We start from the raw sequence: 25,659 nt of genomic DNA on the forward strand, positions 1-25,659 counted from the left end.
TGCTCACCTCTAACAGACAGGACATTTATGTATTCATGTAAATGATCCCATGAACGCCGTGTGCTATTCTTATCCAGACTCACATTTCTCTTAAATAACTGTTGAGTGTGACCTGTATGTACAGTGAAGCCTCGGGAACTCCCAGTGAGACATTGTGAATTTTGAGAAGACAAAGCTCGGCTGTCTCTGCACACGACATTCAGAGGTCAGAGAGAGACAGGAATTGACCGACCTTTTCCTTCACCCATTACAGTAGAAAACACATGCACAGAGAGCAGTATAGTATGAACATAATTGTGAATGGCATGTAACAATGCAATGCAAATAATGCCCTTTTATTACAGAATCATTCGGTATTACAGTGTAACTGGGATTGTTATCCCTCACACCTGATTGTCATCCCATTGACTGAAAACATCAGACTCTGGTTTCACCTTCAAATTATATGATAATCCTAAGGATTCACTTACCTTTGCCACACACACAGATATGACATTGGATCATTTTTTTCAATAAATATATGAACAGATATAATAATTTTTGTTTTCGTTGTTTAACTACCGGTAGTCCCATCTTCCTTTAGGACTTGTTTGATACTAAAATGATGTTTAGGTCATATTCATATAAAAATATAGAACATTTTAAAGGGTTCAAAAACTTTCAAGCACCACTGCATATGGCTTTGTCTGTGGCCCAGACCCACAAGCTAGCCAGCACCACCCTTCTTTATACACTTCACTTCTCTGTAATGACTTAGGGGCAGATTCGTAAAAAAAAAAAAAAATTGTATTTCGAGTTAATTTGTGTGTACTTCAACTAGGGAATATTCCAAAATTCGAATTTAGAAATTTATTTTTTCTTTAAAAATTCGACTTCGACCATTCGCCATATAAAACCTGCCAAATTTTTGACTCAATTAAGGGAAAAACTTCGAATGGTACGATTTGAATCTGCTATTACTACGATTCGAATTCGATCGAAAACTGACCTATTCGGCCAAAAAAACCTTTTGTTTGGTCTTTTTGAATTCGAATTTTTACGTTTTTCAAATTTGAAATGCGACCCTTAATAAATCTGCCCTATAGTGTGGCTTCTACTAATGTTGGAAGTTATCACACCCCACTCCCCATCAGTAAAGCAATAAATTGTTGTCATAAAGTTTCAAGTTACATTAAAACAGATACTGTCATACTATGCCCCCCCCCCCTTTTTATAATTAATTTTAATTTTGTATTCAAGCATCATCGCTTCTGTATTGTCTCCTGAACATCATATTTCATGTACAGGTATGGGACCTATTATCCAGAATTCTTGGGACCTGGGTTTTTCTGGATAAGGGGTCTTCCTTAAATGGTTTCTTTACATCTTAAGTCTACTGAAAAATCTTTAAACATTCATTAATTCCAATAGGATTGTTCTTCCCCTTATAAGGATTAATTATATCTTAGTTGGGACCAAGAACAAGGTGCTGTTGTATTATTACTAGAGAACTTTAGAAAAAGTAAATATTTTTTAAAAAAATATTAATTATTGTCTGTCCATTGGAGATGGGAGTCTATTGGAGATGGCCTTCCCATAATTTAGAGCTTTCTGGATAATGGGTTTCCAGAGAACGGATCCCATACCGGTATATAATTTGTGCAGTGGCTAAGCCAGTACTCTGATTTCATTTTCTCTTATTACTTATTATTACTACTTTTTTTCTAAATTAGATAAAGACATCACCAGGCAACAGTGCGGCTAAATAAAACTTTCTGACAAAGGGTATTTGATTCTGCATTGTGTCTGATGAGATAAGTCTGATCCTGCATACATATCTAGAATCTCTGCCATAAAGCAAAGCACAAATGCTGATTTTTTTTTGCTTTCCATGTCCTTTAATCATAATTTTTTAGTGCAACAGAAAATGATGTGTTCTTATACAGATTGAATATTCTATTGCATTAGTCATACTGGGACCATATTGTATTTATGCTTTCCCGAAATTGTGAAAAAGTGTAATAAAACCACAATGACATTACACAGTGATTTCAGTTTGTTATAGGACTGAACTGTCTCTATAGACTGGAGCTGTACTAGAAGTGCTTGCTCTGACTCTGCTGTTTCTCTGCCGAATAGAATGAAAGAGCAGGATCACTATATTTATGGGCTATAAATATGCAGCAGGGTTTAGGTACTGCACTTATTGGAAATAACAGGAGCAGGAAAAGATTATACAGAACACATTTACTGAACTGGACTAGAGCTGTGGCCCTGTTTGGCTTACAGAAGCTCTAAACCTACACTTGGGTAATATGGATGACTTAGTATCAGGCTATGAGCACATTAGCCAATGTCTAAACTCTTCTAAACCAAAATATTGTCAAGGAAAAGCTTTGTTTTTTTTTATGAAAATGTATGCCACATCTTTCCTCACCATAAATCAGGTATGACATAAGTCTTTCATGAGGCAACTGAGACATGAGGACTCATTTACTAATGCCATGGAGCACTTAGAAGTGCAAATGTGCATCCTGTATTGGTAATTTCCAAGCACTGGCATCTGCGCCAAATTAAAAAAAACAATGCCAGGTGCAAAGCATTTTGGCTCTTCGGCAGATCAGGACTTCGGAAGAGGTGGCACGGCTTTGGCACTGTCAAGGGGGCCTGGCTATTTCAAAAAATGCAGCACAACCGGGCCCTCTATAGGCCCGGTGCAGGAGTACCCCCTGTGCCCCCCTGGTGGTGGCCGTGGTCGGTCGGAATACAAAACAACCTTGTAATGGGTAGAGCAGGCTTCTGCTGCACTCTGTGCCTATTGGTGCCTCTGAATGAAACAGAAGTTGGGGGTGGATAGGGGGTGGTATAGGGGACATCCCCAGTCTACTCTACATTCATGGGAGAAGCACAGGTCTTTGGATTCTATTCAGGAGCACAAAGTGCAGAGCAGTGTAGAAAAGACATGGTTTCACCCATTTGCATTTTATAACTTGCCCTGGACTTTGCAATTAATAGGAAGAGCTCTGCTGGTTAAATTTAGGGCCTAAGCTTCCATTATACTGCCCTAGGTCTCATGGGGTACAATGTTTTCTATAACCTTTATTTTGAAACCTAGGCAACACATATTACATTTCCGCAAATATGTCCTGGCCTCCATAATAGGATTATCCTTCGATCAGAAAAACCTTGGAAAGCCTATGGGGACCTTCCCCATAGGCTAACATTGGCCTCGGTAGGTTTTAGGTGGCGAACTAGGGGGTTGAAGTTTTTTTTAAAGAGACAGTACTTCGATTATCGAATGGCCGAATATTCGAACGATTTTTAATTCGAATCGGTCAATTCGAAGGTCGTAGTCGAAGGTCGAAGTAGCCAAAAAAACATTCGAAAATCAAAGTTTTTTTTCCTCTATTCCTTCACTCGAGCTTAGTGAATGGGCCCCTATGTATCATTGTAATGAGGATCTTCATTAATCTCTTAACCAGATCTTAAGTACAGGAAATACTTGTGGATTAGTAGTTGAAGGGCTGGAAAGAGGCAGTGTTTCTCCTGCCCATAACCCATAAGTTTTTCTAATCAATGAATATACTGTCAAGTGCTGCCTCATAGATTTCTTTTTAGACATATAACCTTTTTGCAATTTTTCTTTTCATTTGTTGTTGTAGATAAAGGAGAGATATTTGTTCCCTCTTCCAGCTACTTTCAGATTGTCTACCTCCATCCAGACAAACCTGCAGTTATTCCATGTAGGGTGACTGTCCCTTCAGCCAAAGTTACGCTCCACAGAGAGTTCCCAGCAGAGGAGCTCAAAGTCGATGGAACGAATATCATTTATGATGTGAAAAAAGGCTTTGTCTACCAGCATCCTCATTCCAACCACAGCGGTGTTGTATATTGCCGGGCAGAAGCCAGAGGAGTCCGCCAGATTTCCATCAAATATCAATTACTCTACGTGGAAGGTATTGCTGACCTCCTACATAAAAATATATCTTTATATCTTTTCACTTCACTCAACATACAGCAATAAATTCTTATGACTATGAGAACATAATAGACATGTTCAGCTGGTGGCCCTCCAAGATACAAAACAATATTACATGTTTAATAGCAATTTAATTAAGCAATGTAGTACCACATATATTGAGTCATTAAACCAACAGTTATGTCCTCCAAATCCAACTCATTTTGATTTATGTGTTCAGTTCCCAGTGGTCCACCTTCTGCAACAATCACAGCTTCTTCTAACAAGGTCAGAAGTGGAGGTGACTTCAGCGTCTTCTGCAATGTTCTTGGGGAACCAGACGTAGAAGTAGAATTTACATGGATTTACCCAGGCCAAGAAGTAAGATTATTCTCTGAACAGAATGAATTTTGCACCTGACGTCCCTCAACTCATGTTGGTTTTGGTGGCTCGAGTGTTTATTTAGGTTTGCCAGTGGTCTCATTACGAATGAGAAAACATTCATGCAGTAAGCGCATATAATTGCAATAGTAACGTGATCTCATAAGAGGTTGAAAAAACAGTATATATTTAATCCCAGAATAGTTTAAGACTTCTCAGCCTTTGGATATGCCACAATTGTTTCAACTTCAGGAATGAAGCATGTCCTTAGAACTTATTTATCTCTGTCACAGCATTAGGTGTAAAAATGGTCATAGAAATGTGTGGATTCTTCTTTCTAAAGAAACCCTTCTCTGGAAAACTCCAGGCATTCCAGATAGTAGATCCCATAACATGGTAACATATTAACATAGTAAGTTTGGTTGATAAAAGACACACGTCCATCAACTGCAACTTGATCCAGAGGAAGGCAAAAAAACCCATAAACTGTTGACCAATAAAATAAATATAATGTTAATTCAATGTATAGAGTATATTTTTCCAAGTGTCCTGCCCCGTGCTTTATACATGGTATAAACATTATATTTACTTTACTGGTGAACAGTTATGGGATCTACTACCTGGAATGCTCCTGCTTCATATGTTCAAACATAAATGTGTCTCTATAAAGCACTTACATGTTAAATACATCTAATCCTGTTTATTCATAATCTAATCCGGCACACCCAGAGGAGTCCTGGCATTTGGGCTTTCACCTATTATGACACGTCTTCCTATTGAAAATGTTTTCAACACAACAAAGTTATGCTAAAAGACATAAGGAGCATGAAAGGAAAGAGGCTTCACATTGTCTGTTTGTATTGGCAAACAGAAAAAAAATATCATTCTTTGCAGGCAACAGGGATCTGACATAACACTGAACTGCGCTGCCTCCAGCGTCATTGTTCATTGAGAATTTGCAGTGGTCATAACATTCTCGATAAGATATCAGCGTTTCAGATACTATTCAGTAAAAGCAAACAGCCAACGCTCATTTGGTCTTCCTGCAAGGTGAAAGCTTAACTTGATAAGGAAATGATCCTTTTTTAAAGATTGTCAGAATGGGGATTCACAATCAGAACCAACGTCAACTTTGTATTTATTGATTATTGCGGTATGTTAAGGGCTATGGAGAAGCCCCTGCAGACCACACATTCCGGTGCTGATTTCCGCGGACACTCGGCTGATAGAAATTCTCTGTAAGTGCCAAGGAATCTTCATTAACAGGAAGGATTAGTCCTGCACTGTAATAGGAGGGAAATGATTCACTTGCCACTTGGGAATTAGATAGATATGTCAGCACAGCTGCTCCTGATGTAAGGGGTAAAGGCAGCCAAATGTTTCTAATTATCTCCTTTAACAGGAGGTTCTCCTGCAACTAAATGCCAGTCTTCCAGTGAGCGCATGGGAGCAGCTTCATTAGTATTCGAAAAAAATGGGATTTATTGCTTTGTTGTTACATAGGTCTGTGGAGTGTGAGAATTTTGTCTTGAGCACCGGATTAAATCAATTGTAATAATTCATCTCCAGTAAAATGGAAACAATCCAAGGCTGAATTTTGAGCAGCATCTTATGAGAGAAGCACTGGATGCAGGATTTGGCTGAATACTAGCACTTTTTGCCTCATTCAAATGTCTACATTTTAAAAGCTAGGTATAGGTGGCCCCATCAGGGTCATCTACTGTATAATGACAATTATATTCTAAAAGAAGAGAAATACAGTTTACTTGGTTGCTGGGGCTTATAGTTTTCATCTAGGAGGTGAGGAAAAGCTTTCCTAAAGAGGTAGATGCCAGGACGGGAAAGTAGAAGGGTACCTATGACAAGGCTTGAACCCTATATGAAACTGAAAGGGTAGGTGATGAGGGTTCATATACAGGATAAAAAAATTTTTAGCTTTGCAAAATCTACCTCTACAGAGACATTCTTCCCCCATCCAAAGAAACCCGTGGTTGCTGGGGTTTCTTTCGTTTTTTCCTAGTAGAGAACTTGTAAAACCAGTGGAGGAAGGGAAAGTAGTAGGGTATTTTATGACAAGGCTATGAACCCTAATTCAAATAGGATGGACAGATGATGAATAGTGATGAGCGAATCTGTCCTATTTCGCTTCACCAAAAAATTTGCAAAACTCTGATAAAATTTGCAAAAACAGCAATTAAGCTACAGAACACATTGAAGTCAATGGGTGTCAAAAACGTGAGAATTGTTTAGGTGCATGACAATTTTTTCTCACTCCAAATGCATTAAAGTCAATGGATGATTTTTTCTTATTGCATTTTTTTCCTCAGCAACAATTTTGTCTTGGCGACTTTATCTCAGCAACTTTTTTGTCCAAGTGCATTAAAGTCAATAGGTCTTTCTTCCTATGGTGACTTTTTTGTCTTAGTGACAATTTTGTCCTGGCAACTTTTTTGTCCAAATGCATTAAAAGGAGAAAGAAAGGCATCGTACACTTGGGGGTGCCAAATGGTAGGCACCCCAAGTGATTATACTGACTTATCTGAAACCCCAGGCCGGTGTTTCCATCAGCAGAAAACTGCACTGTCCTAGGGTTATACCAGTGACCACCACGGAGCAATCCTCTTCTGTCTTCCTCCTTCGCACGGCTGCGTATGCGCAGTAGAACGAAAAGCCAAACTTTACCGAAAAAGTCTGCTATTTCGTTAAACTGAGCAAGTGTTTGCCCCGGGAAATTCGAAGAAATAAGGAGGAAGAAGATCGCTCTGTGGTGCTCACTGGTATAACCCCGGGCCGGTGCAATTTTCTGCCGATAGGCTCGGGGTTTCAGATATCGGTACAATCACTTGGGGTGCCTAACATTTGGCACCCTCAAGCATATGATGCCTTTCCTTCTCCTTTAAAGTCGATGGATGTTTTTTTTTTTTTATGACTACTTTGTCTCAGCTGCTTTTGTCATTTTTAAGCGTCGAAATTTTGCTACAGTTTTGCGAAAAACTTCCCAGGTGGCAAAGTGTGGAATTTTGCCGTGAATAAATTCACTCAACACTAATGATGAAGGCTCGTTTTCAGAACATCATGAAAGTGCAATTGTAACAGCAGGAGGAAGGTCTTATAGACACGGAGTTTGGAGCAGGAGATGATGATGATGATTAGTTGTGTCAAAAACAGTATTGTTAATACTGTAGCTTTAGAAAAGAGAAATAGGTTTACCATGCTGTTTTGTGTTATACAGTGTATTCAAACTATTTGACTTTTTTGCTCACTTTTACATTATGCGTTTTTAAACAGTATGGACGACCAGTCGGCATTCAAGACTCCTGGAGACTCGTAAACAGAGGCATTGGACACACCACCAGAATCTCAAAGAGTATCATTTCAGTGGAAGATTTTGAAACTATTGATGCTGGTTACTATATTTGCAAAGCTCAGAACCTGCGAGGACAGACAACACTAGCGACAAGAGTGGACAGAGGCTAAATAAACTCTTCTTGCACACTTCCTATGCTTTGATGGCAAAGCTCAGCAGAAGAATTCCAAGCTCCACTAATCTCGCATACCTCCAATTCCCAAACCAGCAGGAGAACACCAGTGTTTCCCAACCAGACCCACATGCACTGCGCATTACATAAAACTCTCCAGACGTAAACATGTTGGACTGAGAAGATGTTTTTGATAAAAAGACTAGTGCTTCTTCCCTGGGGTGTACTCAGTAGCCAGTTGTGTTTACATTGGCAAGAATTATACCTAATGGAATGCTTAAAACTAAGAAAAGTTTTCCTTTTCTTGATTGTCAAATACTTTATGATTAAAAAGTATTTCATTTAACCATGTTACATATTAAAAAGGTAAAATGTAGGGTTTTTGTTTTGTATAGTCTTATTTTGAACATTAAGAAATAAACATATTCTGATACACAGACTGAAATGTGAGACCATGTATAAGCAGTGGGGATTTTGATGACAAGTGAAGAACTGCCTGTGATCCTATTATTCCTGTTTTCTAAAATGTTCCGAATACATTTATAGATCCGGGTTCCCCAAGGATCTGTTTGGCAGTACATCTGGTTTTATGCAACTAAAACTTGCCTCCAAGACTGGAATTCAAAAATAAGAATCTGCTTTGAGGTCACTGGGAGCAACATCCAAGGGGTTGGGGAGCAACATCCAAGGGGTTGGGGAGCAACATGTTGCTCATGAGCTGTTGGTTGGGGATCACTGTATAGATACAAGACATTAAGGGAGTTATGAAAATCCAAATTTTTCTCACTATTTTCTGAAAACCACTCCGACCAAATCTGCATGGACTTTCCCCACCTATTTATCAATAAATATTCCCGAAAAGTTCTACGGGCCCATTTACTTAGCTCGAGTGAAGGAACAGAGGGAAAAAAAACTTCGAATTTCGAATGATTTTTTTGGCTACTTCGACCATAGAATGGGCTACTTCGACGTTCGACTACGAATCTAACGATTCGAACTAAAAATCGTTCGACTATTTGACCATTCGATAGTCGAAGTACTGTCTTTTTAAAAAAAAACTTCAACCCCCTAGTTCGCCACCTAAAAGCTACCGAAGTCAATGTTAGTCTATGGGGAAGGTCCCCATAGGATAAGCTATCTTTTTTTGGTCCAACAAAAATCATTCAATCAATGGATTAAAATCCTTTGAATCGAACGATTCGAAGGATTTAATCGTTTGATCGAACGAATAGCGTTAAATCCTTCGACTTGGATATTCAAATGATTTAACTTCGACAGACTAATATCGAGGGTTAAATAACCTTCGATATTCAACCTAAGTAAATTTGTCCCCTGGTGTGGGAAAAGACTCAAATCAGGAATAATTAATAGGGATGTAGCGAACGTCGGAAAAAAAGTTCGCGAACATATTCGCGAACTTGCGCAAAAATGCGAGCGGTTCGCGAACGGTTCGCGAACCCCATAGACTTCAATGGGAAGGCGAACTTTAACATCTAGAAAAGACATTTCTGGCCAGAAAAATGATTTTAAAGTTGTTTAAAGGGTGCAACGACCTGGACAGTGGCATGCCAGAGGGGGATCAAGGGCAAAAATGTATCTGAAAAATCTGCCTGTGTGTGCTTGGAAGAGATAGTGTAGGGGGAGAGCTGTTAGTGATTTCAGGGACAGATGATAGTAAGTTTGCTGGCTAGTAATCTGCTTGATACTGCTCTGTATTGGAGGGACAGAAGTCTGCAGGGATTTGAGGGACATTTTAGCTTAGGTAGCTTTGCTGGCTAGTAATCTACTGTTCTCTTTAAACAACTGCCATACGTTGACCTTGTAGGCATTGTTTGCCCAGTTTTTTTGGACGCAGCCACTGAAGCACAGTTGCCAGAAAAAATATGCCATATAAATGCTGAAAATAGTCATTTTTCGCCATACGTTGACCTTGTAGACATTGTTTGCCCAGTTTTTTTGGACGCAGCCACTGAAGCACAGTTGCCAGAAAAAATATGCCATATAAATGCTGAAAATAGTAATTTTTCGCCATACGTTGACCTTGTAGACATTGTTTGCCCAGTTTTTTTGGTTGCAGCCACTGAAGCACAGTTGCCAGAAAAAATATGCCACATAAATGCTGAAAATAGTCATTTTTTGCCATATACGTTGAGTCAACGTATGGCAAAAAATGACTATTTTCAGCATTTATATGGCATATTTTTTCTGGCCTCTGTGCTTCAGTGGCTGTGGCCAAAAAAACTGGGCAAACAATGCCTACAAGGTCAACGTCGTTGACCTTGTAGGCATTGTTTGCCCAGTTTTTTTTGGCCACAGCCACTGAAGCACAGAGGCCAGAAAAAATATGCCATATAAATGCTGAAAATAGTCATTTTTTTGGTCGCAGCCACTGAAGCACAGTTGCCAGAAAAATTATGCCATATAAATGCTGAAAATATAAATTTTTTTGGTTGCAGCCACTGAAGCACAGAGGCCAGAAAAATTATGCCATATAAATGCAGAAAATATGCATTTTTTTGGTCGCAGCCACTGAAGCACAGTTGACAGAAAAATTATGCCATATAAATGCTGAAAATATAAATTTTTTTGGTTGCAGCCACTGAAGCACAGAGGCCAGAAAAATTATGCCATATAAATGCAGAAAATATGCATTTTTTTGGTCGCAGCCACTGAAGCACAGTTGCCAGAAAAATTATGCCATATAAATGCTGAAAATAGTAATTTTTTTGGTTGCAGCCACTGAAGCACAGAGGCCAGAAAAATTATGCCATATAAATGCAGAAAATATGCATTTTTTTGGTCGCAGCCACTGAAGCACAGTTGACAGAAAAATTATGCCATATAAATGCTGAAAATATAAATTTTTTTGGTTGCAGCCACTGAAGCACAGAGGCCAGAAAAATTATGTCATATAAATGCAGAAAATAGGCATTTTTTTGGTCGCAGCCACTGAAGCACAGAGGCCAGAAAAAATTAAACCAGTAGGGTTTGCACCCTAGTTTGTAACGGTGGCGGAGGGAGGAGGAGGACGCTAAAGGACAGCTGTGTGTGGAGTCATGAGGCTTGAAGAGAAGGACAGCTGCATAGAAGTCAGAACAAGTCTTCCGGCGTGCAGTAACCCTCCGAGATCCACCCCTCATTCATTTTAATAAAGGTCAGGTAATCGACACTTTTGTGACCTAGGCGAGTTCTCTTCTCAGTTACAATCCCTCCTGCTGCACTGAAGGTCCTTTCTGAGAGCACACTTGAGGCTGGGCAAGACAAGAGGTTCATGGCAAATTGTGACAGCTCTGGCCACAGATCAAGCCTGCGCACCCAGTAGTCCAGGGGTTCATCGCTCCTCAGAGTGTCGATATCTGCAGTTAATGCCAGGTAGTCCGCTACCTGCCGGTCGAGGCGTTCTTTGAGGGTGGATCCAGAAGGGTTGTGGCGCTGCCTTGGACAGAAAAACATTTGCATGTCTGACGTTACAGACTGGCCAAAGGGCTTTGTCCTTGCAGGTGTGCTCGTGGCAGGATTACTGGCACCTCTGCCCCTGGAATGTTGATGAGTTCCTGAAGTGACATCACCCTTAAAAGCATTGTACAACATGTTTTGCAGGCTGGTTTGTAAATGCCGCATCTTTTCGGACTTGTGGTATGTTGGTAACATTTCTGACACTTTATGCTTGTACCGAGGGTCTAGTAGCGTTGCGACCCAGTACAGGTCCTTCTCCTTAAGCCTCTTGATACGGGGGTCCTTCAACAGGCATGACAGCATGAAAGACCCCATTCTCACAAGGTTGGATGCAGAGCTATCCATCTCCGCTTCCTCATTATCAAGGACTGCATCATCCACGGTCTCCTCCCCCCAGCCACGTACAAGACCAGGGGTCCCCAAAAGGTCACCACTAGCCCCCTGGGAAGCCTGCTCCTGTTGGTCCTCCTCCTCCTCCTCCACAAAGCCACCTTCCTCCTCTGACTCCACTTCTGGCACCTCTCCCTGCGTTGCAGCATGTGCCTGGGTTCGTTCTGGTGATTCCGACCAGAAATCGTGCGCTTCCAGCTCCTCGTCACGCTGGTCTACAGCCTCATCTGTCACTCGTCGCACGGCACGCTCCAGGAATAAAGCGAAGGGTATTAGGTCGCTGATGGTGCCTTCGGTGCGACTGACCATATTTGTCACCTCTTCAAAAGGTCGCATGAGCCTGCAGGCATCGCGCATAAGCACCCAGTAACGGGGGAAAAAAATCCCCAGCTGTGCAGATCCAGTCCTACCACCCAGTTCAAAAAGGTACTCGTTGACGGCCCTTTGTTGTTGCAGCAGACGTTCCAACATAAGGAGCGTTGAATTCCAGCGAGTCTGGCTGTCAGAAATCAAACGCCTGACTGGCATGTTGTAGCGCTGCTGAATGTCAGCAAGGCGTGCCATGGCTGTGTAGGAACGTCTGAAATGGGCCGACACCTTTCTGGACTGGGTGAGAACGTCCTGGAATCCTGGGTACTTGGAGACAAAACGTTGGACTATTAAATTTAACACATGTGCCATGCAGGGCACATGTGTTAAATTGCCTAGTCTCAACGCTGCCAACAGATTGCTTCCATTGTCACACACCACTTTTCCGATCTGCAGTTGGTGTGGGGTCAGCCACCGATCGGCCTGTGACTGCAGAGATGACAGGAGTACAGATCCGGTATGGTTTTTGCTTTCCAGGCACGTCATCCCCAAGACAGCGTGACAACGGCGTACCTGGCACGTCGAATAGCCTAGGGGGAGCTGGGGGTGCACAGGTGTGGAGGAGGAGAAGGAGGACCCAGCAGCAGAGTAAGAAGAAGAAGAAGACGAGGTAGAGAGCGATGGAGGAGTAGAGGTGGTGGCAGAACCGCGTGCAATCCGTGGCGGTGACACCAACTCCACTGTTGTTGTTGAGCTACCCATTCCCTGCTTCCCAGCCATTACCAAGTTCACCCAGTGGGCAGTGTAGGTGACATACCTGCCCTGACCATGCTTGGAGGACCATGCGTCAGTAGTCATATGGACCTTTGGCCCAACACTAAGTGACAGAGATGCGGTAACTTGGCTCTGCACATGTTGGTACAGGTGTGGTATTCCCTTTTTAGAAAAAAAATTGCGGCTGGGTACCTTCCACTGCGGTGTCCCAATTGCTACAAATTTGCGGAAGGCCTCAGAGTCCACCAGCTGGTATGGTAAAAGCTGGCGGGCTAAGAGTGCAGACAAGCCAGCTGTCAGACGCCGGGCAAGGGGGTGACAGTCAGACATTGGCTTCTTACGCTCAAACATGGCCTTCACAGAAACTTGGCTGGTGGCAGATGACTGGGAATGGGAACAGGTGGTCAAGGTGGAAGGCGGAGTGGAGGGTGGTTCAGACGGGTCAAGGAGAGCAGAGGTAGAGCAGTAAGATGCTGGACCAGAAGGAGTGTGGCTTTTAGTTTGCCTGTTGCCTTTGAGGTGTTGCTCCCAAAGTGCTTTGTGCTTGCCGCTCATGTGCCTTCGCATAGAAGTTGTACCTATGTGGCTGTTGGGCTTACCAAGGCTCAGTTTCTGACTGCACTCATTGCAAATTACAATGCTTTTGTCAGAGGCACACACATTAAAAAAATCCCACACTGCTGACTTTTTGGAAGTGTGCGATCTGGCGGTAACAGTAGAAGTTGGCGGAGTTGGCGGTATTGGCGGCAATGGCGGGTGCGTTGGCCGGCTGAACACAGGTGCCGATACATGTTGTTGCCCTACTGATCCCTGCGGGCTGTCCTCCCTGCTTCTTCTAAGTCTTATTCTCCTACTGCCTCTCTGACTCTCCGTCTCTCCATCTGAACTACCCTCCTCTTGCTCTCTTCTACTAGGCACCCACAAAACATCAATCTCCTCATCATCATTCTCCTCAGATGCATCAATTTCTTCTGACACATCACAGAAGGAAGCAGCAGCGGGGACCTCCTCCTCATCACTCATTATGTCCATCTCTATCGTGTTCTCTGCCAGAATTAAATCTGGTGTAAGGTCCTCATCTCCTTCATCTTCTTCTGGCAATAATGGTTGCGCATTACTCAGTTCAAGAAACTCATGGGAAAATAACTCCTCTGACCCCAGTGAAGAAGGGGCACCGGTGGTGGAGGAAGTGTTACGTGGGGTGGCCATAGCAGTGGAGGATGAGGAGGATGTTGTGGTAAAGTTAGAAACGGTAGAGGATGGGGTGTACTGTGTAAGCCAGTCAACTACCTCTTCAGCATTTTGGGAGTTTAGGGTCATTGGCTTTTTAAAACTGGGCAATTTGCTAGGGCCACAGGATTGCATAGCAGCACGGCCCCTAGCACGGCCTCTGCGTGGCGGCCTGCCTTTGCCTGGCATTATTTTTAAAAAAACAACAACAACAACAAAAACTCAGTTGGTTTTTCTGGAAACGATAATACACACAGCTAGATGGCGGGTTGAAGAAAACACTGTGCAAATAATGCCTACAAAGTCAACGTATACACTACTACAGCGGTGGATACGGATTACGTAAAATATATGAATGCTGCTTGAAAAAAAGTAACTCAAGTGGTTTTTCTAGAGACGATAATATTATCAATATTTAGACAAAATGTGAACAAGGTCACACAGCTCGATGGCGGGTTGAAGAAAACAGTGTGCAAATAATGCCTACAAGGTCAACGTATACACTACTACAGCGGTGGATACGGATTACGTAAAATATATGAATGCTGCTTGAAAAAAAGTAACTCAAGTGGTTTTTCTAGAGACGATAATATTATCAATATTTAGACAAAATGTGAACAAGGTCACACAGCTCGATGGCGGGTTGAAGAAAACAGTGTGCAAATAATGCCTACAAGGTCAACGTATACACTACTACAGCGGTGGATACGGATTACGTAAAATATATTATGGCTGCTTGAAAAAAGTGACTCCGGTGTTTTTTCTGGAGACGGTAATATTATGGATATTTAGACAGAATGTGAACAAGGTCACACAGCTCGATGGCGGGTTGAAGAAAACAGTGTGCAAATAATGCCTACAAGGCCAACGTATACACTACTACAGCGGTGGATACGGATTACGTAAAATATATGAATGCTGCTTGAAAAAAGTGACTCCGGTGTTTTTTCTGGAGACGGTAATATTATGGATATTTAGACAGAATGGGAACAAGGTCACACAGCTCGATGGCGGGTTGAAGAAAACAGTGTGCAAATAATGCCTACAAGGCCAACGTATACACTACTACAGCGGTGGATACGGATTACGTAAAATATATGAATGCTGCTTGAAAAAAGTGACTCCGGTGTTTTTTCTGGAGACGGTAATATTATGGATATTTAGACAGAATGTGAACAAGGTCACACAGCTCGATGGCGGGTTGAAGAAAACAGTGTGCAAATAATGCCTACAAGGCCAACGTATACACTACTACAGCGGTGGATACGGATTACGTAAAATATATGAATGCTGCTTGAAAAAAGTGACTCCGGTGTTTTTTCTGGAGACGGTAATATTATGGATATTTAGACAGAATGGGAACAAGGTCACACAGCTCGATGGCGGGTTGAAGAAAACAGTGTGCAAATAATGCCTACAAGGCCAACGTATACACTACTACAGCGGTGGATACGGATTACGTAAAATATATTATGGCTGCTTGAAAAAAGTGACTCCGGTGTTTTTTCTGGAGACGGTAATATTATGGATATTTAGACAGAATGTGAACAAGGTCACACAGCTCGATGGCGGGTTGAAGAAAACAGTGTGCAAATAATGCCTACAAGGCCAACGTATACACTACTACAGCGGTGGATACGGATTACGTAAAATATATGAATGCTGCTTGAAAAAAGTGACTCCGGTGTTTTTTCTGGAGACGGTAATATTATGGATATTTAGACAGAATGGGAACAAGGTCACACAGCTCGATGGCGGGTTGAAGAAAACAGTGTGCAAATAATGCCTACAAGGCCAACGTATACACTACTACAGCGGTGGATACGGATTACGTAAAATATATTATGGCTGCTTGAAAAAAGTGACTCCGGTGTTTTTTCTGGAGACGGTAATATTATGGATATTTAGACAGAATGTGAACAAGGTCACACAGCTCGATGGCGGGTTGAAGAAAACAGTGTGCAAATAATGCCTACAGGGCAAATAATGCCTAAAAGGTCAACTTATACACTACTACAGCGGTAGTAAAATAAAAAAAAGTAAAATAAAAAAAAATGAATATTAAAAAAAAAAAATTAAAGTTGGTGCTGCTGAACTACTAGGAGCAGCAGATTAGCACACCAGTCCCACTCCCCAACACTGCTAGACTAATAGCACTGGGCTCTTATAGTAGTAGTAGTAGTAGTAAAACAACAAAAAAATAAATAAAAGCAGTCCTTACAAGGACTACTGTTATTGCAGCAGTCAGCAGATGAGATCAGAAGCAGGACAGCTGCCCACTGCAGCTACATACAGAGCACTGCAGTAGAAGGTAGATTACTAGCCAGCAAAGCTACCTAAGCTTAAATGTCCCTCAAACCCCTGCAGACTTCTGTCCCTCCAATAACAGAGCAGTATCAAAACGATTACTAGCCAGCAAACTTTCAACTGTCCCTGAAATCACTAACAGGCAGCAGCTCTCTCCCTACACTATCTCTTCAGCACACACAGGCAGAGTGAAAAAACGCTGCAGGGCTTCGGTTTTTATAGGGAAGGGGAGTGGTCCAGGGGAGAGCTTCCTGATTGGCTGCCATGTACCTGCTGGTCTGGGGTGAGAGGGCAAAAAAAAGCGCCAACAATGGCGAACCCAAAATGGCGAACGTCGCGCGACGTTCGCGAACTTCCGGCGAGCGCGAACACCCGATGTTCGCGCGAACAAGTTCGCCGGCGAACAGTTCGCGACATCTCTAATAATTAAGAATCTTACTTTCGGATTTGTTACTAAAAACTGCAGCTTTTTTGGATTCAACGCTTGAAACCACAAAATCTTTGGATTATTGAACGAAACCCAGAGCAAATCGGGATATCTTTAAAATGTCAACGGGACATCTGCCATTGACTTCTACATTATCTCGGCAGGTATGAGATGGAGTTACTTGTTATTCAGACTTTAAGCAGCCTCTGGGTTTAATAACTCGAAAAATTTGAGCTTTTTTTTCGCGTGTTTTTCCCCTTTTAGGGCTATTCCACACGGGGAGATAGCCTTGCGTTTGCGGTCGCGGCGACAAAGCGCCGCGCCAGTCGCCGCGACCGGCGCAGGCGACAGTTTTGTATGGGCGCCTATGTAAAAACGCCTGTGCTAACCACACGAGGCGATGCGCTTTTCAACAGTCGCCTGAAAATGCCTCGCCAGGCTTTTTCAGGCGACTGTTGAAAAGCGCATCGCCTCGTGTGGTTAGCACAGGCGTTTTTACATAGGCGCCCATACAAAACTGTCGCCTGCGCCGGTCGCGGCGACTGGCGCGGCGCTTTGTCGCCGCGACCGCAAACGCAGGGCTATCTCCCCGTGTGGACTAGCCCTAAAAGTCACACCAGAAAAAAAAAAAATGATTGCACTTAAATAAATAACCCCCTAAATGTTAGGAAAGTAGATTCTACCGCTTTAAAAGCATAACTTCAGTGCATACATTGAGACAATACTTTCCCAGCTAAAAATAAAACACAAGTAATCAGTCTTTCAAAAAATACATCACATGGTTAGTGTTCTATAAAAACAAATGAAATCCATCAAGGACCAAGCTACTTGGCATCATTTAGAAGTAAGAAGTTAATAGCGGTACAGACTCATCTTTTAGACCTATAAATATATTTTTTTTTAAAGTGGCAATTCATAAGACAGAATTAGAAAATGAGTAATTGATTGCTTCACTTGCAAAGACTAATGCTAAATTTAACAGTAAAAACTGAGTTGGAAGTATTTTCTGCAAATGAGAAAATTCAATGCAATGGATACTTTTAATTCACTGCTGATTTGGGAACTAATCCAATTGCCTTTTTGGAATTAAACTGTGATTCACTTAAGGTCATCTGTAACAAAATCTTACCCCGGTGGGGGTCGATGGGGACGCCCGCCGCACTCCAAGCAGGGACGCCCGCCATGATGGTTCTGCGCCGGTTCCTAGGCTGCGTGTGGCGTGCCTCCTTGCGTCTTAAAGGAGCTGTCGTATGTACTTAAAGGTACATTTTCTTTTATCACATTGCCCGTTATAGGAGTTTGTTCCTGGTGCTTCCTGAGCTTTTGCTATTCCTGTTTTGAACCTGCTTGATTCCTGTCTGGCTTTTGACTTTTCTGACCTCTGGATCCTGACCCTTGCCTGAATACCGACTACCTCTTCTGCTTAACCCTCTGATTGACTTCCTGGTTTGACCCTTGCCTGCCTGACTACGTTTATTCTCTGCCTGCCTCGACCCGGCCTGATCTGACTACTCTATTGCCTAACGCCTTGTACTACGACCTTCTGCCAAAAGACTTTGCTTTACAGTCGTGCCCCTCTGCCTATCTAGAACCTATAGCCTTGCACCTCTTGTTTAAGTCCTGGTGGCATCCAAGTAGTGGAGGGCTCCTCCCGAGGCCAAAGGCGGTCACACTATAGGTGAAGCGCGAGCCGAGACCAGGGTGCTTGGTATTTATTCTGGTGTTGGGTGCCGACCGTTACATCACCTAAATGATAGGTAGGATTTAAAAACATGATGAATTTGTGTTTTTCAAAATTAATTACAATCAAAGTATAGATCGACATTAGGCTTTTACAACTCAGGTCCATCTTAAGGATCCACACAAGTCTTTGGAAGACAACTACTACAGTGTATCTTGACAAATACTTTCCTATTAGGTGAATTAAAGAACACCATCTTCACTGACTGTATGAAGTTAATTATTGCACCAATAAATTTATTTTCTCCTTACGTCAGTATATTTTCATCATTACAAACCAAGCAACTACAGCTTTATAATTTCTTTTATACATCCATATTTTTTTCTAAACTACAAACATTTGTATGACACAGATGAAAACGAAAGGGGAGAAAAAAAACAAAAAACACACAACATTTAAGTCTTCTGTGCCCACATTTAAACTTCAGTGCCTTAGACAATCCTATGATAAACAAGACAACGCAACAATGCCAAGACATGGGTCGACAAACTCAAGGCAATTAAATCTTTAACGATTTATCAAATGTTCAAAATAAATTCTTTGGAAATAGTTTTCAGAAAGTGGAAAAAATTAAACCCTCCACGGGTTTTGCAGTTCAAAAAGAAAACAGTTACATTAAAGGCAGTAAATATCTGTGCTGCCAAAGTTACAGAACTATTAGTTCTGCTGGAGGAGAGATGATGCGAGTCACAACTCCCCGACACATGGAACACCAAACACTAAATAATCCTGACCTAAGAATGATAAGAGTATAGCCAGGTCTGATGGAAGTTGCATCCAGGTTGCCTTTCTTGGATTCGTTTCCTTAATGGAAGGTACAATGTCCGGGATCTTTAAGTTTGAGTGGTCTGGTTTCTGATCTCCAACTTACCATAGCACTCTAGGGGAACTACAGGAATACAGTTGCATTTATAGAAGAGATAACCAAAGTTAAGGTTAACGCCCCAAGTAAACCCCTTGCATAGTCCAAAATAATGGATCCTTGCTGGAAATAAAAAAGTCCGAATTGTAAGTCCTTGTTGTAGAAGGTATGAGAAGTGTGGGTTAGGAATTTGATGTAAGGAGGAATTCATTAAAGCAAAAAGAGGGAGAGAGAGGGAGTTAGAGAGCCCTTGGAATATGGTGCTAGTGTTAAAAACAGTCATTCGGAGACACTGAAGTGGCGACTAAGGGGAATGGCGGGTCTTCCCTTCTACGTTTCGTTTAAAACGGGACTTCAATCCATGTATAATAACTTTCTTGTCCTTTAGAACAAAGGAGGCAGCATGAAGCACACGTCATAAAACATCCGTTACATTTACATCACACGCACCCAGTCGTAAAGAGGGAAAACAAAACTACAGGTGAAAATCGATATAACGTTTCTGATCTTTTTATCTACAGACCCTGAGCTTTTTCCCCTATATACTTGTTGTAGGTGAAAAAAGGCAAAATGCAAGAGCAGATCTTGCTAGGTATCTTGCTAGGTAAGTGCTTTGTGCAACAACGTTTTCTTTTTAGTTTTTAAGAATAAATGTCTTTAAAGGAGGAACATCACCCCTTTTTGTTTTTCCAGTAATCTTTACCCATATCCCAAATTCCAGTCATCATTACGTAGCTAATATAGCCTTGACTTCAATGGTTAGAGTTTATATAAATCCCAGAACTCTCCTGAAATGTCTGAAGTGTTTATAGGTTGAAAAAGTGTCATCTGGGAGAAACCGTTGGACTTGAGAAAGTTCCTGAATTCCGGGAAGGATGAAAGGGAATTGCAGGTGAAGATGGGGATAGCTTTTTGGGGCTGCATAGGTCACCATTGTGAAGTTTCCACAGAAGCTCTTCATTTTCCATTGACAGACGTTTGTTGGCTTTGGATTCTTTATCTAGAGATCGCTGCAGCACCTGCTGCTCAGTAGAAAGTTGCCTGTGGATGTATTAAAAAGTAACAATGAGTACCTTGTGTCTCAGGCACACAGAGGAAGTGAAGTAGCAGCAGCAGCAGTTATTTGCAGCAGTTCTGCATTGCTTGAAAATAAAGTTATCCTACAGCAGGACTGAAAGTTTGTTGAAGTATCTGCAACTTCTTAAACACTAAAAGGAGCAACCTACTGGGTTAGAGAAGTGCACCTTCATGGCTGTTATGTCATACTTTTTATTGGCATTTTTGAGATGGTATAGACACCTTTAAATGCCTACCTTTTAAAGGAGAAACCCTTAATAAAAAAAATTAAAAAAAAAACCCTACCCCTCTACCCTACATAGACCCCCTCCCTGCTCCCCCCCACAGCCTAGCTGCTGCTCAGGCAAATGCCCCTAACTCTTTACTTACCCCTCCGTGCAGATTCTTTCCAGTGGAGTTCAGGGGTGCCATCTTCTGCTGCTCCGGTAATCTTCGAATGAGACCGGCGCTTCTGCAATTTTCACAAGTTTCAGCGCATGTGCCGAACAAAACTTTGCTCTAACTGAGCATGTGCCGCTACGCCGGTCTCATTCCGAAGATTACCGAAGAGAAGAAGATGGCGCTCGTGAACTCCACTGGACAGAATCTGCACGGAGGGGTAAGTAAAGAGTTAGTGGGATTTGCCCGAGGGGCAGCTAGGCTGGGGGGGGTCTATGTGGGGTTAAAGGTTTGTTTCTTCTTTAAGACATGATATTTCAAAGCCCCTGTCCTAGCTGTCTGGACCTGATCTTTTAGATACAGTAAAGCAAAAAGATACTTCATCTGGTACCCAAACTGTGCATCTCAATAAGAGACACCTTGATCCAAATCCAATTTCTCAATAGGCACCTCTATTAGGCAGCATGTATCATCTTGGCCTTGTACATTTTAAAGGTGAAGGAAAGCTACCAAAGCAGTTTATTTCCAATAGATTAGCGACAAAAGTGCAAGCTATAACACTATTTATTCAGCAGAATGCTTTACTATACCTGAGTAAAAAGCTCTCTCTGTTTGTTTAGGATAGCAGCTGCCATATTAGCTTGGCGTGACATCACTTCCTGCCTGAGTCTCTCCCTGCTCACTCGTAGCTCTGAGCACAGATTACAGCAGGGGGGGGGGAGGGAGAGAAGAGCAAACTGAGCATGCTCAAGCCCTAGCCCTGGAGGTTTAAGCTGAAAACAGGAAGTCTGATACAGAAGCCCATGAGTACACAATAGAAGGAAAGAAATGTTGTGTTTCTTTAGACAGAGGACTCAGAGCAGCATTACTTTGAGGGTTTACTGGGGTATTTATATAGACCTTTCTGATAAAGCTTACTTAATTTTAGCCTTTCCTTATCCTTTAAAGCCTTTAAACAGTGTTTGCATATTGAGAAATTCTGAAGTGACATTTTCAGAGGAGAAGCTTGCTCCTCCAAATATGAAATCCCTATACACAATATCTTCTGGTTACTGTGGAATACCTAACTATCAATAATAATATCAATAATGACCCTGTGCACAAAGCAAGGTCCGTACAGGACGGGGTTGCCAACATGCACGTTAGCCCTGACCTTAACCCATCTGAACCCCTGTGGTATGAATTGTAACAGTCAGTGTGAGTTAAGCCTAATGACACAAGATCAGTTCTCAGCCTCATTATGGCTGAATGAAGTCAACTCCCATCAACACAGTTCCAGCATCTAGTGAAAAACCTTCCCAAAATAGTAGAAGCCAAAGGAGGACCAGCATCAAATGGATGTTTTCAGTAAGAGGTGATGAACAAGTAGGTGTTTGGATACTTTTGGCTATATAGTGTACTGTTTGTATACCTGTTAAATTCTCATGAAGAGCAAATTGGCAATAAAAACAATTTTATGCCCGTTTGTTTCAGGAGCTCTCAAATGTGCATTTTCAGTAACGCACCCTGTGAATTTTCCTTTGAAGCACACCAGGATAACACTAAAGAGGTGTTTATCAAGGGAGAATGAATTTACCGTGACATAGCTACATGATTGGCCATACGAGCTTTCAGATCCTCGTTCTCTTGCTGGCATTTGTTCAGTCGTTCCACAAGGGTCGTATTGGTTTCCACCTTAACAAAAAGAAAAATCTATATTTAGCCGTGATGGAAACAACACTATAGAAAGAGATAATTGTGAATGTTTGATCATGTCTACTACTTCTTTTTACATCATTCAATTTGAACATTCCAATACCGGACTGGCCAAAAGAATGCTTATGCCTAGCTGTATTGCAAAATAATGTAACATTAACCTTAAAACAGAATGCAAAACATCATGCTGTGGAACTGGTTTATTTGCCTACTAATTCCTTATACTGAAATCAGATGGTTTATACGAAACATGAAACTCATTTCAGACGTTCAGAGCAAGACAAGACCAATTAACGAGAATCAGCAGAGCACTTGCAGCCAATCACTGGGGGAATACAAGAATGATGCTTCAAAAACACACAAATTCATCATTACCCTCCCAACAGAGCCGATTCCCATGACCATTTAATATGGTTACATACACTAGTGGTCACAAAAAGGACATTCTGCTAAATGTATGTGATCCACCTAGATTAATTGGTTAAGCCACATGACTGGGAGCTTGCACAGGCGTAGCAAAATCTAGGCAAACTTACCAGCTTCTCAATTTGCATGAGCTTCTTATCTTGTTGGTGTAGCTTCTCATTTTTAATTTCCAACACTGCTTTTAGGCTCTCCAGCTCCTGCTCCAGATACATGACCTGAGAATTCTTCTGTAAAGAGAGGAATAGTTCAGACCCATCACTAACAATGATAAAACATGTGAAGCAGACATTCAGTGCAAGTTCTGCATTGGTCCAGACACTTGGGTGTATGCTGGAATGCCCACACCACTGCAGTAATGTAATTACATGATAGGCTGCCCCTGACAGATATCTGAGCTCATACACTGTGCATGCTGCAGACTTACATCAACTCAACTTAAACGGGAACTATGGAAAATTCAATATAAGTTACTTACTGAAGTAAGACACTTTCTAAATAAAATCAATTAAATATTCTGCATTGTTTTGGAACAGAGACGTAACTAGAGGGGGGCGGGCCCTGGCGCAGGACGTGCAGCCGGGCCCCCGACAAAGGCTCTAGAGGGGAGCCGAAACGTCGATGTTGTGCCATAAAATGAAATAAAGACTTGAATATAAATGTATGTATGTATATGTATACATATGTATATGTATTTTTTTTTTCAGTTTGCTCTGTGTGGGTTTAGATGTATCACCATTGATAATCTTGTACATAAATTGTTAAACTGGGAATTTGCTTTCACAACTGTGATTGGTTGAGGTGCACATGTGACTAGTCACAGGCCCTATATAGGAAGTTACATGGGGGTGTCCAGTAGCCAATGAGTATGTGCCCCTGTATTGTCCTAATAAATGGATTTGAACTTTTAACCACTTTTTATGGTTTTTGAAAAAAAACAAAAATCACAAATTTTTCGTTTTGGTAATGTACATATGCACCCACAGACAGGGGTGAACTGTGAGTATTTTTTAATGTTCTGTCTTTTTTCTCATTACTTTTGTGGTAGTGCCCCAAATTGGCTTTTTGCACCTTGTTTTCATTTGGGTCATTAATTACAAACAGACAAGCTGCCAGACAAGTAGACTGGTAGTGTACAATAGCCCTCTGGACATCGACAAAATATTTCCCTTTTGCTCCAACATTATCGATATACATCCTAGCATCCTAATAAAGAATATAAACCTAACCAAAATGGCAAACAAAATATCCGTGTTCTCTAGCACTTGTACTATTGCCAGTCAGAGAAACGATCACTAGTGACTCAAACAGTTAAAGGGGAAAGTCAATGGATTTTTTTTTGCGTAATACAATAAGACATAATTCTAAGGTATTTTCCATTCTGCATTATTTATACAGTCTCTGGCTCTCCCTCTTGAAGCAATGTAGTTAAAGATTCTGCTGCATTGTTTCGGGGACCAGAAGTGCAGAGAATATAAACAGGCAGTTATTGTTTTTCAATTGCAATGGTTAAAAAATAAATAATAAATAAATAATACATGATCTGTTCAGAAAGCACTAGCATGTCAATCAGATGAATCATTTTCATTACTTGGTGTCGCTGCCCCACATGAAACACTATAGTAAATGTATCAAAGCTGCTCCTAAGCCTCTGGCACTGGGTGAAAAGTTCTGTAACTCGTCCCTTCCAAGTGATAAAGTGACACCTGCTCATCTCTTTATCTTGTGAACCTCCTTGGACTCTATGCAATGAAGAGCTACTTGCCTGGACAGATTTTTCTTTGGGTAATTTCCTTTGTTCTTCCTCATACTTTAGTTTCTCCTTCAAAGATTCATTCTCGTCTTTAAGCTCAAGTATCTTTTTCTGGGGGTCAGAAGAGAAAGCTGTTATTGTATTAGTCACGCTGAAGGTTAATGTTCTCAAACAAAATGTCAAACACTTGCCTCTACTTCAGCTTGCTTCTCTTTAATTGAATCTTCCAATATATTATTTTCTTTCTCATTGGCTTCCTTAAGTTCTAAGGAACAAAATGTTAAGGGGTAAAAAAGAAAAAAAAAAAAAAAAAGAGTAATAGAGATTTTATACATATTCACTAGTGGTTTATAGACTTTTTGTTTAAGCACCTCTTTAAGCGCTACAACATGTGGTAAGTGCCCCCCTTATGTCAAAGTTATTCAGTCATAGTTCCAAGAGTGTCTCAATGTTCTTTCGTGCTGGCCTATCAGACGTTATAGATATCACTCCCAGAACTCACACATCGTTGGGCCTATAAGTTCCAATAGGGGATCCAGTTTCACTCTTTGTGAACGACTACGATAAACTGTGTATAATCCTCTGCTGATCACTAATATAAACATTTCATTTGCTTATGAAGATACCTGTTAATGATTTTTCATATTCCTCCTTGAGTGCATTTATTGTTTCTACTTGACTGGTCTCTGCCTGCAGCCTGTATTCTTCATGGGTAGAATTGAGGTCATCAACCTAGGAAAGTAAATGAGCAACAAGGTTTTCATTTTCATACATTGTAATGCAGATAAAACCTAAAATGATTAATGCACTGGGATGTAAAAAGCTATAGCTCTGTAGGGGAAAAATATACTAAACAAGGTTCGTAAACAAGGTGTAAAGGAAGAGTTTCTTGGTTTTGCAAATAACTGCCTAGTCTACTTGGTAAGACCAAACACTAAATGTAGCCGCACAGATATCACGAAAAAGTATATATATTTGGTGCATGTAAGGAGGAAGACAAGCCAACTGATATCAGCAAATGACTTGGATTTTAATGGGCT

General features: G+C 41.4%; 2 protein-coding genes across 2 annotated transcripts in view; one reads left to right on the forward strand and one right to left on the reverse strand.

Moving 5' to 3' along the window:
• Positions 1-8,232, forward strand: part of pdgfrl.S (platelet derived growth factor receptor like S homeolog) — a 35,295-nt gene extending 27,063 nt beyond the window's left edge. The window contains exons 4-6 of the mRNA XM_018243171.2: positions 3,642-3,935; positions 4,179-4,318; positions 7,607-8,232. Coding sequence (XP_018098660.2) covers positions 3,642-3,935; positions 4,179-4,318; positions 7,607-7,795 — 623 coding nt within the window. The 3' untranslated portion in view covers positions 7,796-8,232. The remainder of the gene's footprint in view (positions 1-3,641; positions 3,936-4,178; positions 4,319-7,606) is intronic.
• A 10,409-nt stretch (positions 8,233-18,641) lies between these two features.
• LOC108706611 (microtubule-associated tumor suppressor 1 homolog) overlaps positions 18,642-25,659 on the reverse strand; it is a 58,610-nt gene continuing 51,592 nt past the window's right edge. Inside the window, exons 5-10 of the mRNA XM_018243174.2 lie at positions 25,246-25,351; positions 24,811-24,884; positions 24,632-24,730; positions 22,980-23,096; positions 22,325-22,422; positions 18,642-20,334 (exon numbers count right to left, since the gene is read on the reverse strand). Coding sequence (XP_018098663.1) covers positions 20,118-20,334; positions 22,325-22,422; positions 22,980-23,096; positions 24,632-24,730; positions 24,811-24,884; positions 25,246-25,351 — 711 coding nt within the window. The 3' untranslated portion in view covers positions 18,642-20,117. The remainder of the gene's footprint in view (positions 20,335-22,324; positions 22,423-22,979; positions 23,097-24,631; positions 24,731-24,810; positions 24,885-25,245; positions 25,352-25,659) is intronic.

Source organism: Xenopus laevis, chromosome 1S, assembly GCF_017654675.1.
Source record: "Xenopus laevis strain J_2021 chromosome 1S, Xenopus_laevis_v10.1, whole genome shotgun sequence".
Lineage (NCBI taxonomy): Eukaryota > Metazoa > Chordata > Amphibia > Anura > Pipidae > Xenopus > Xenopus laevis.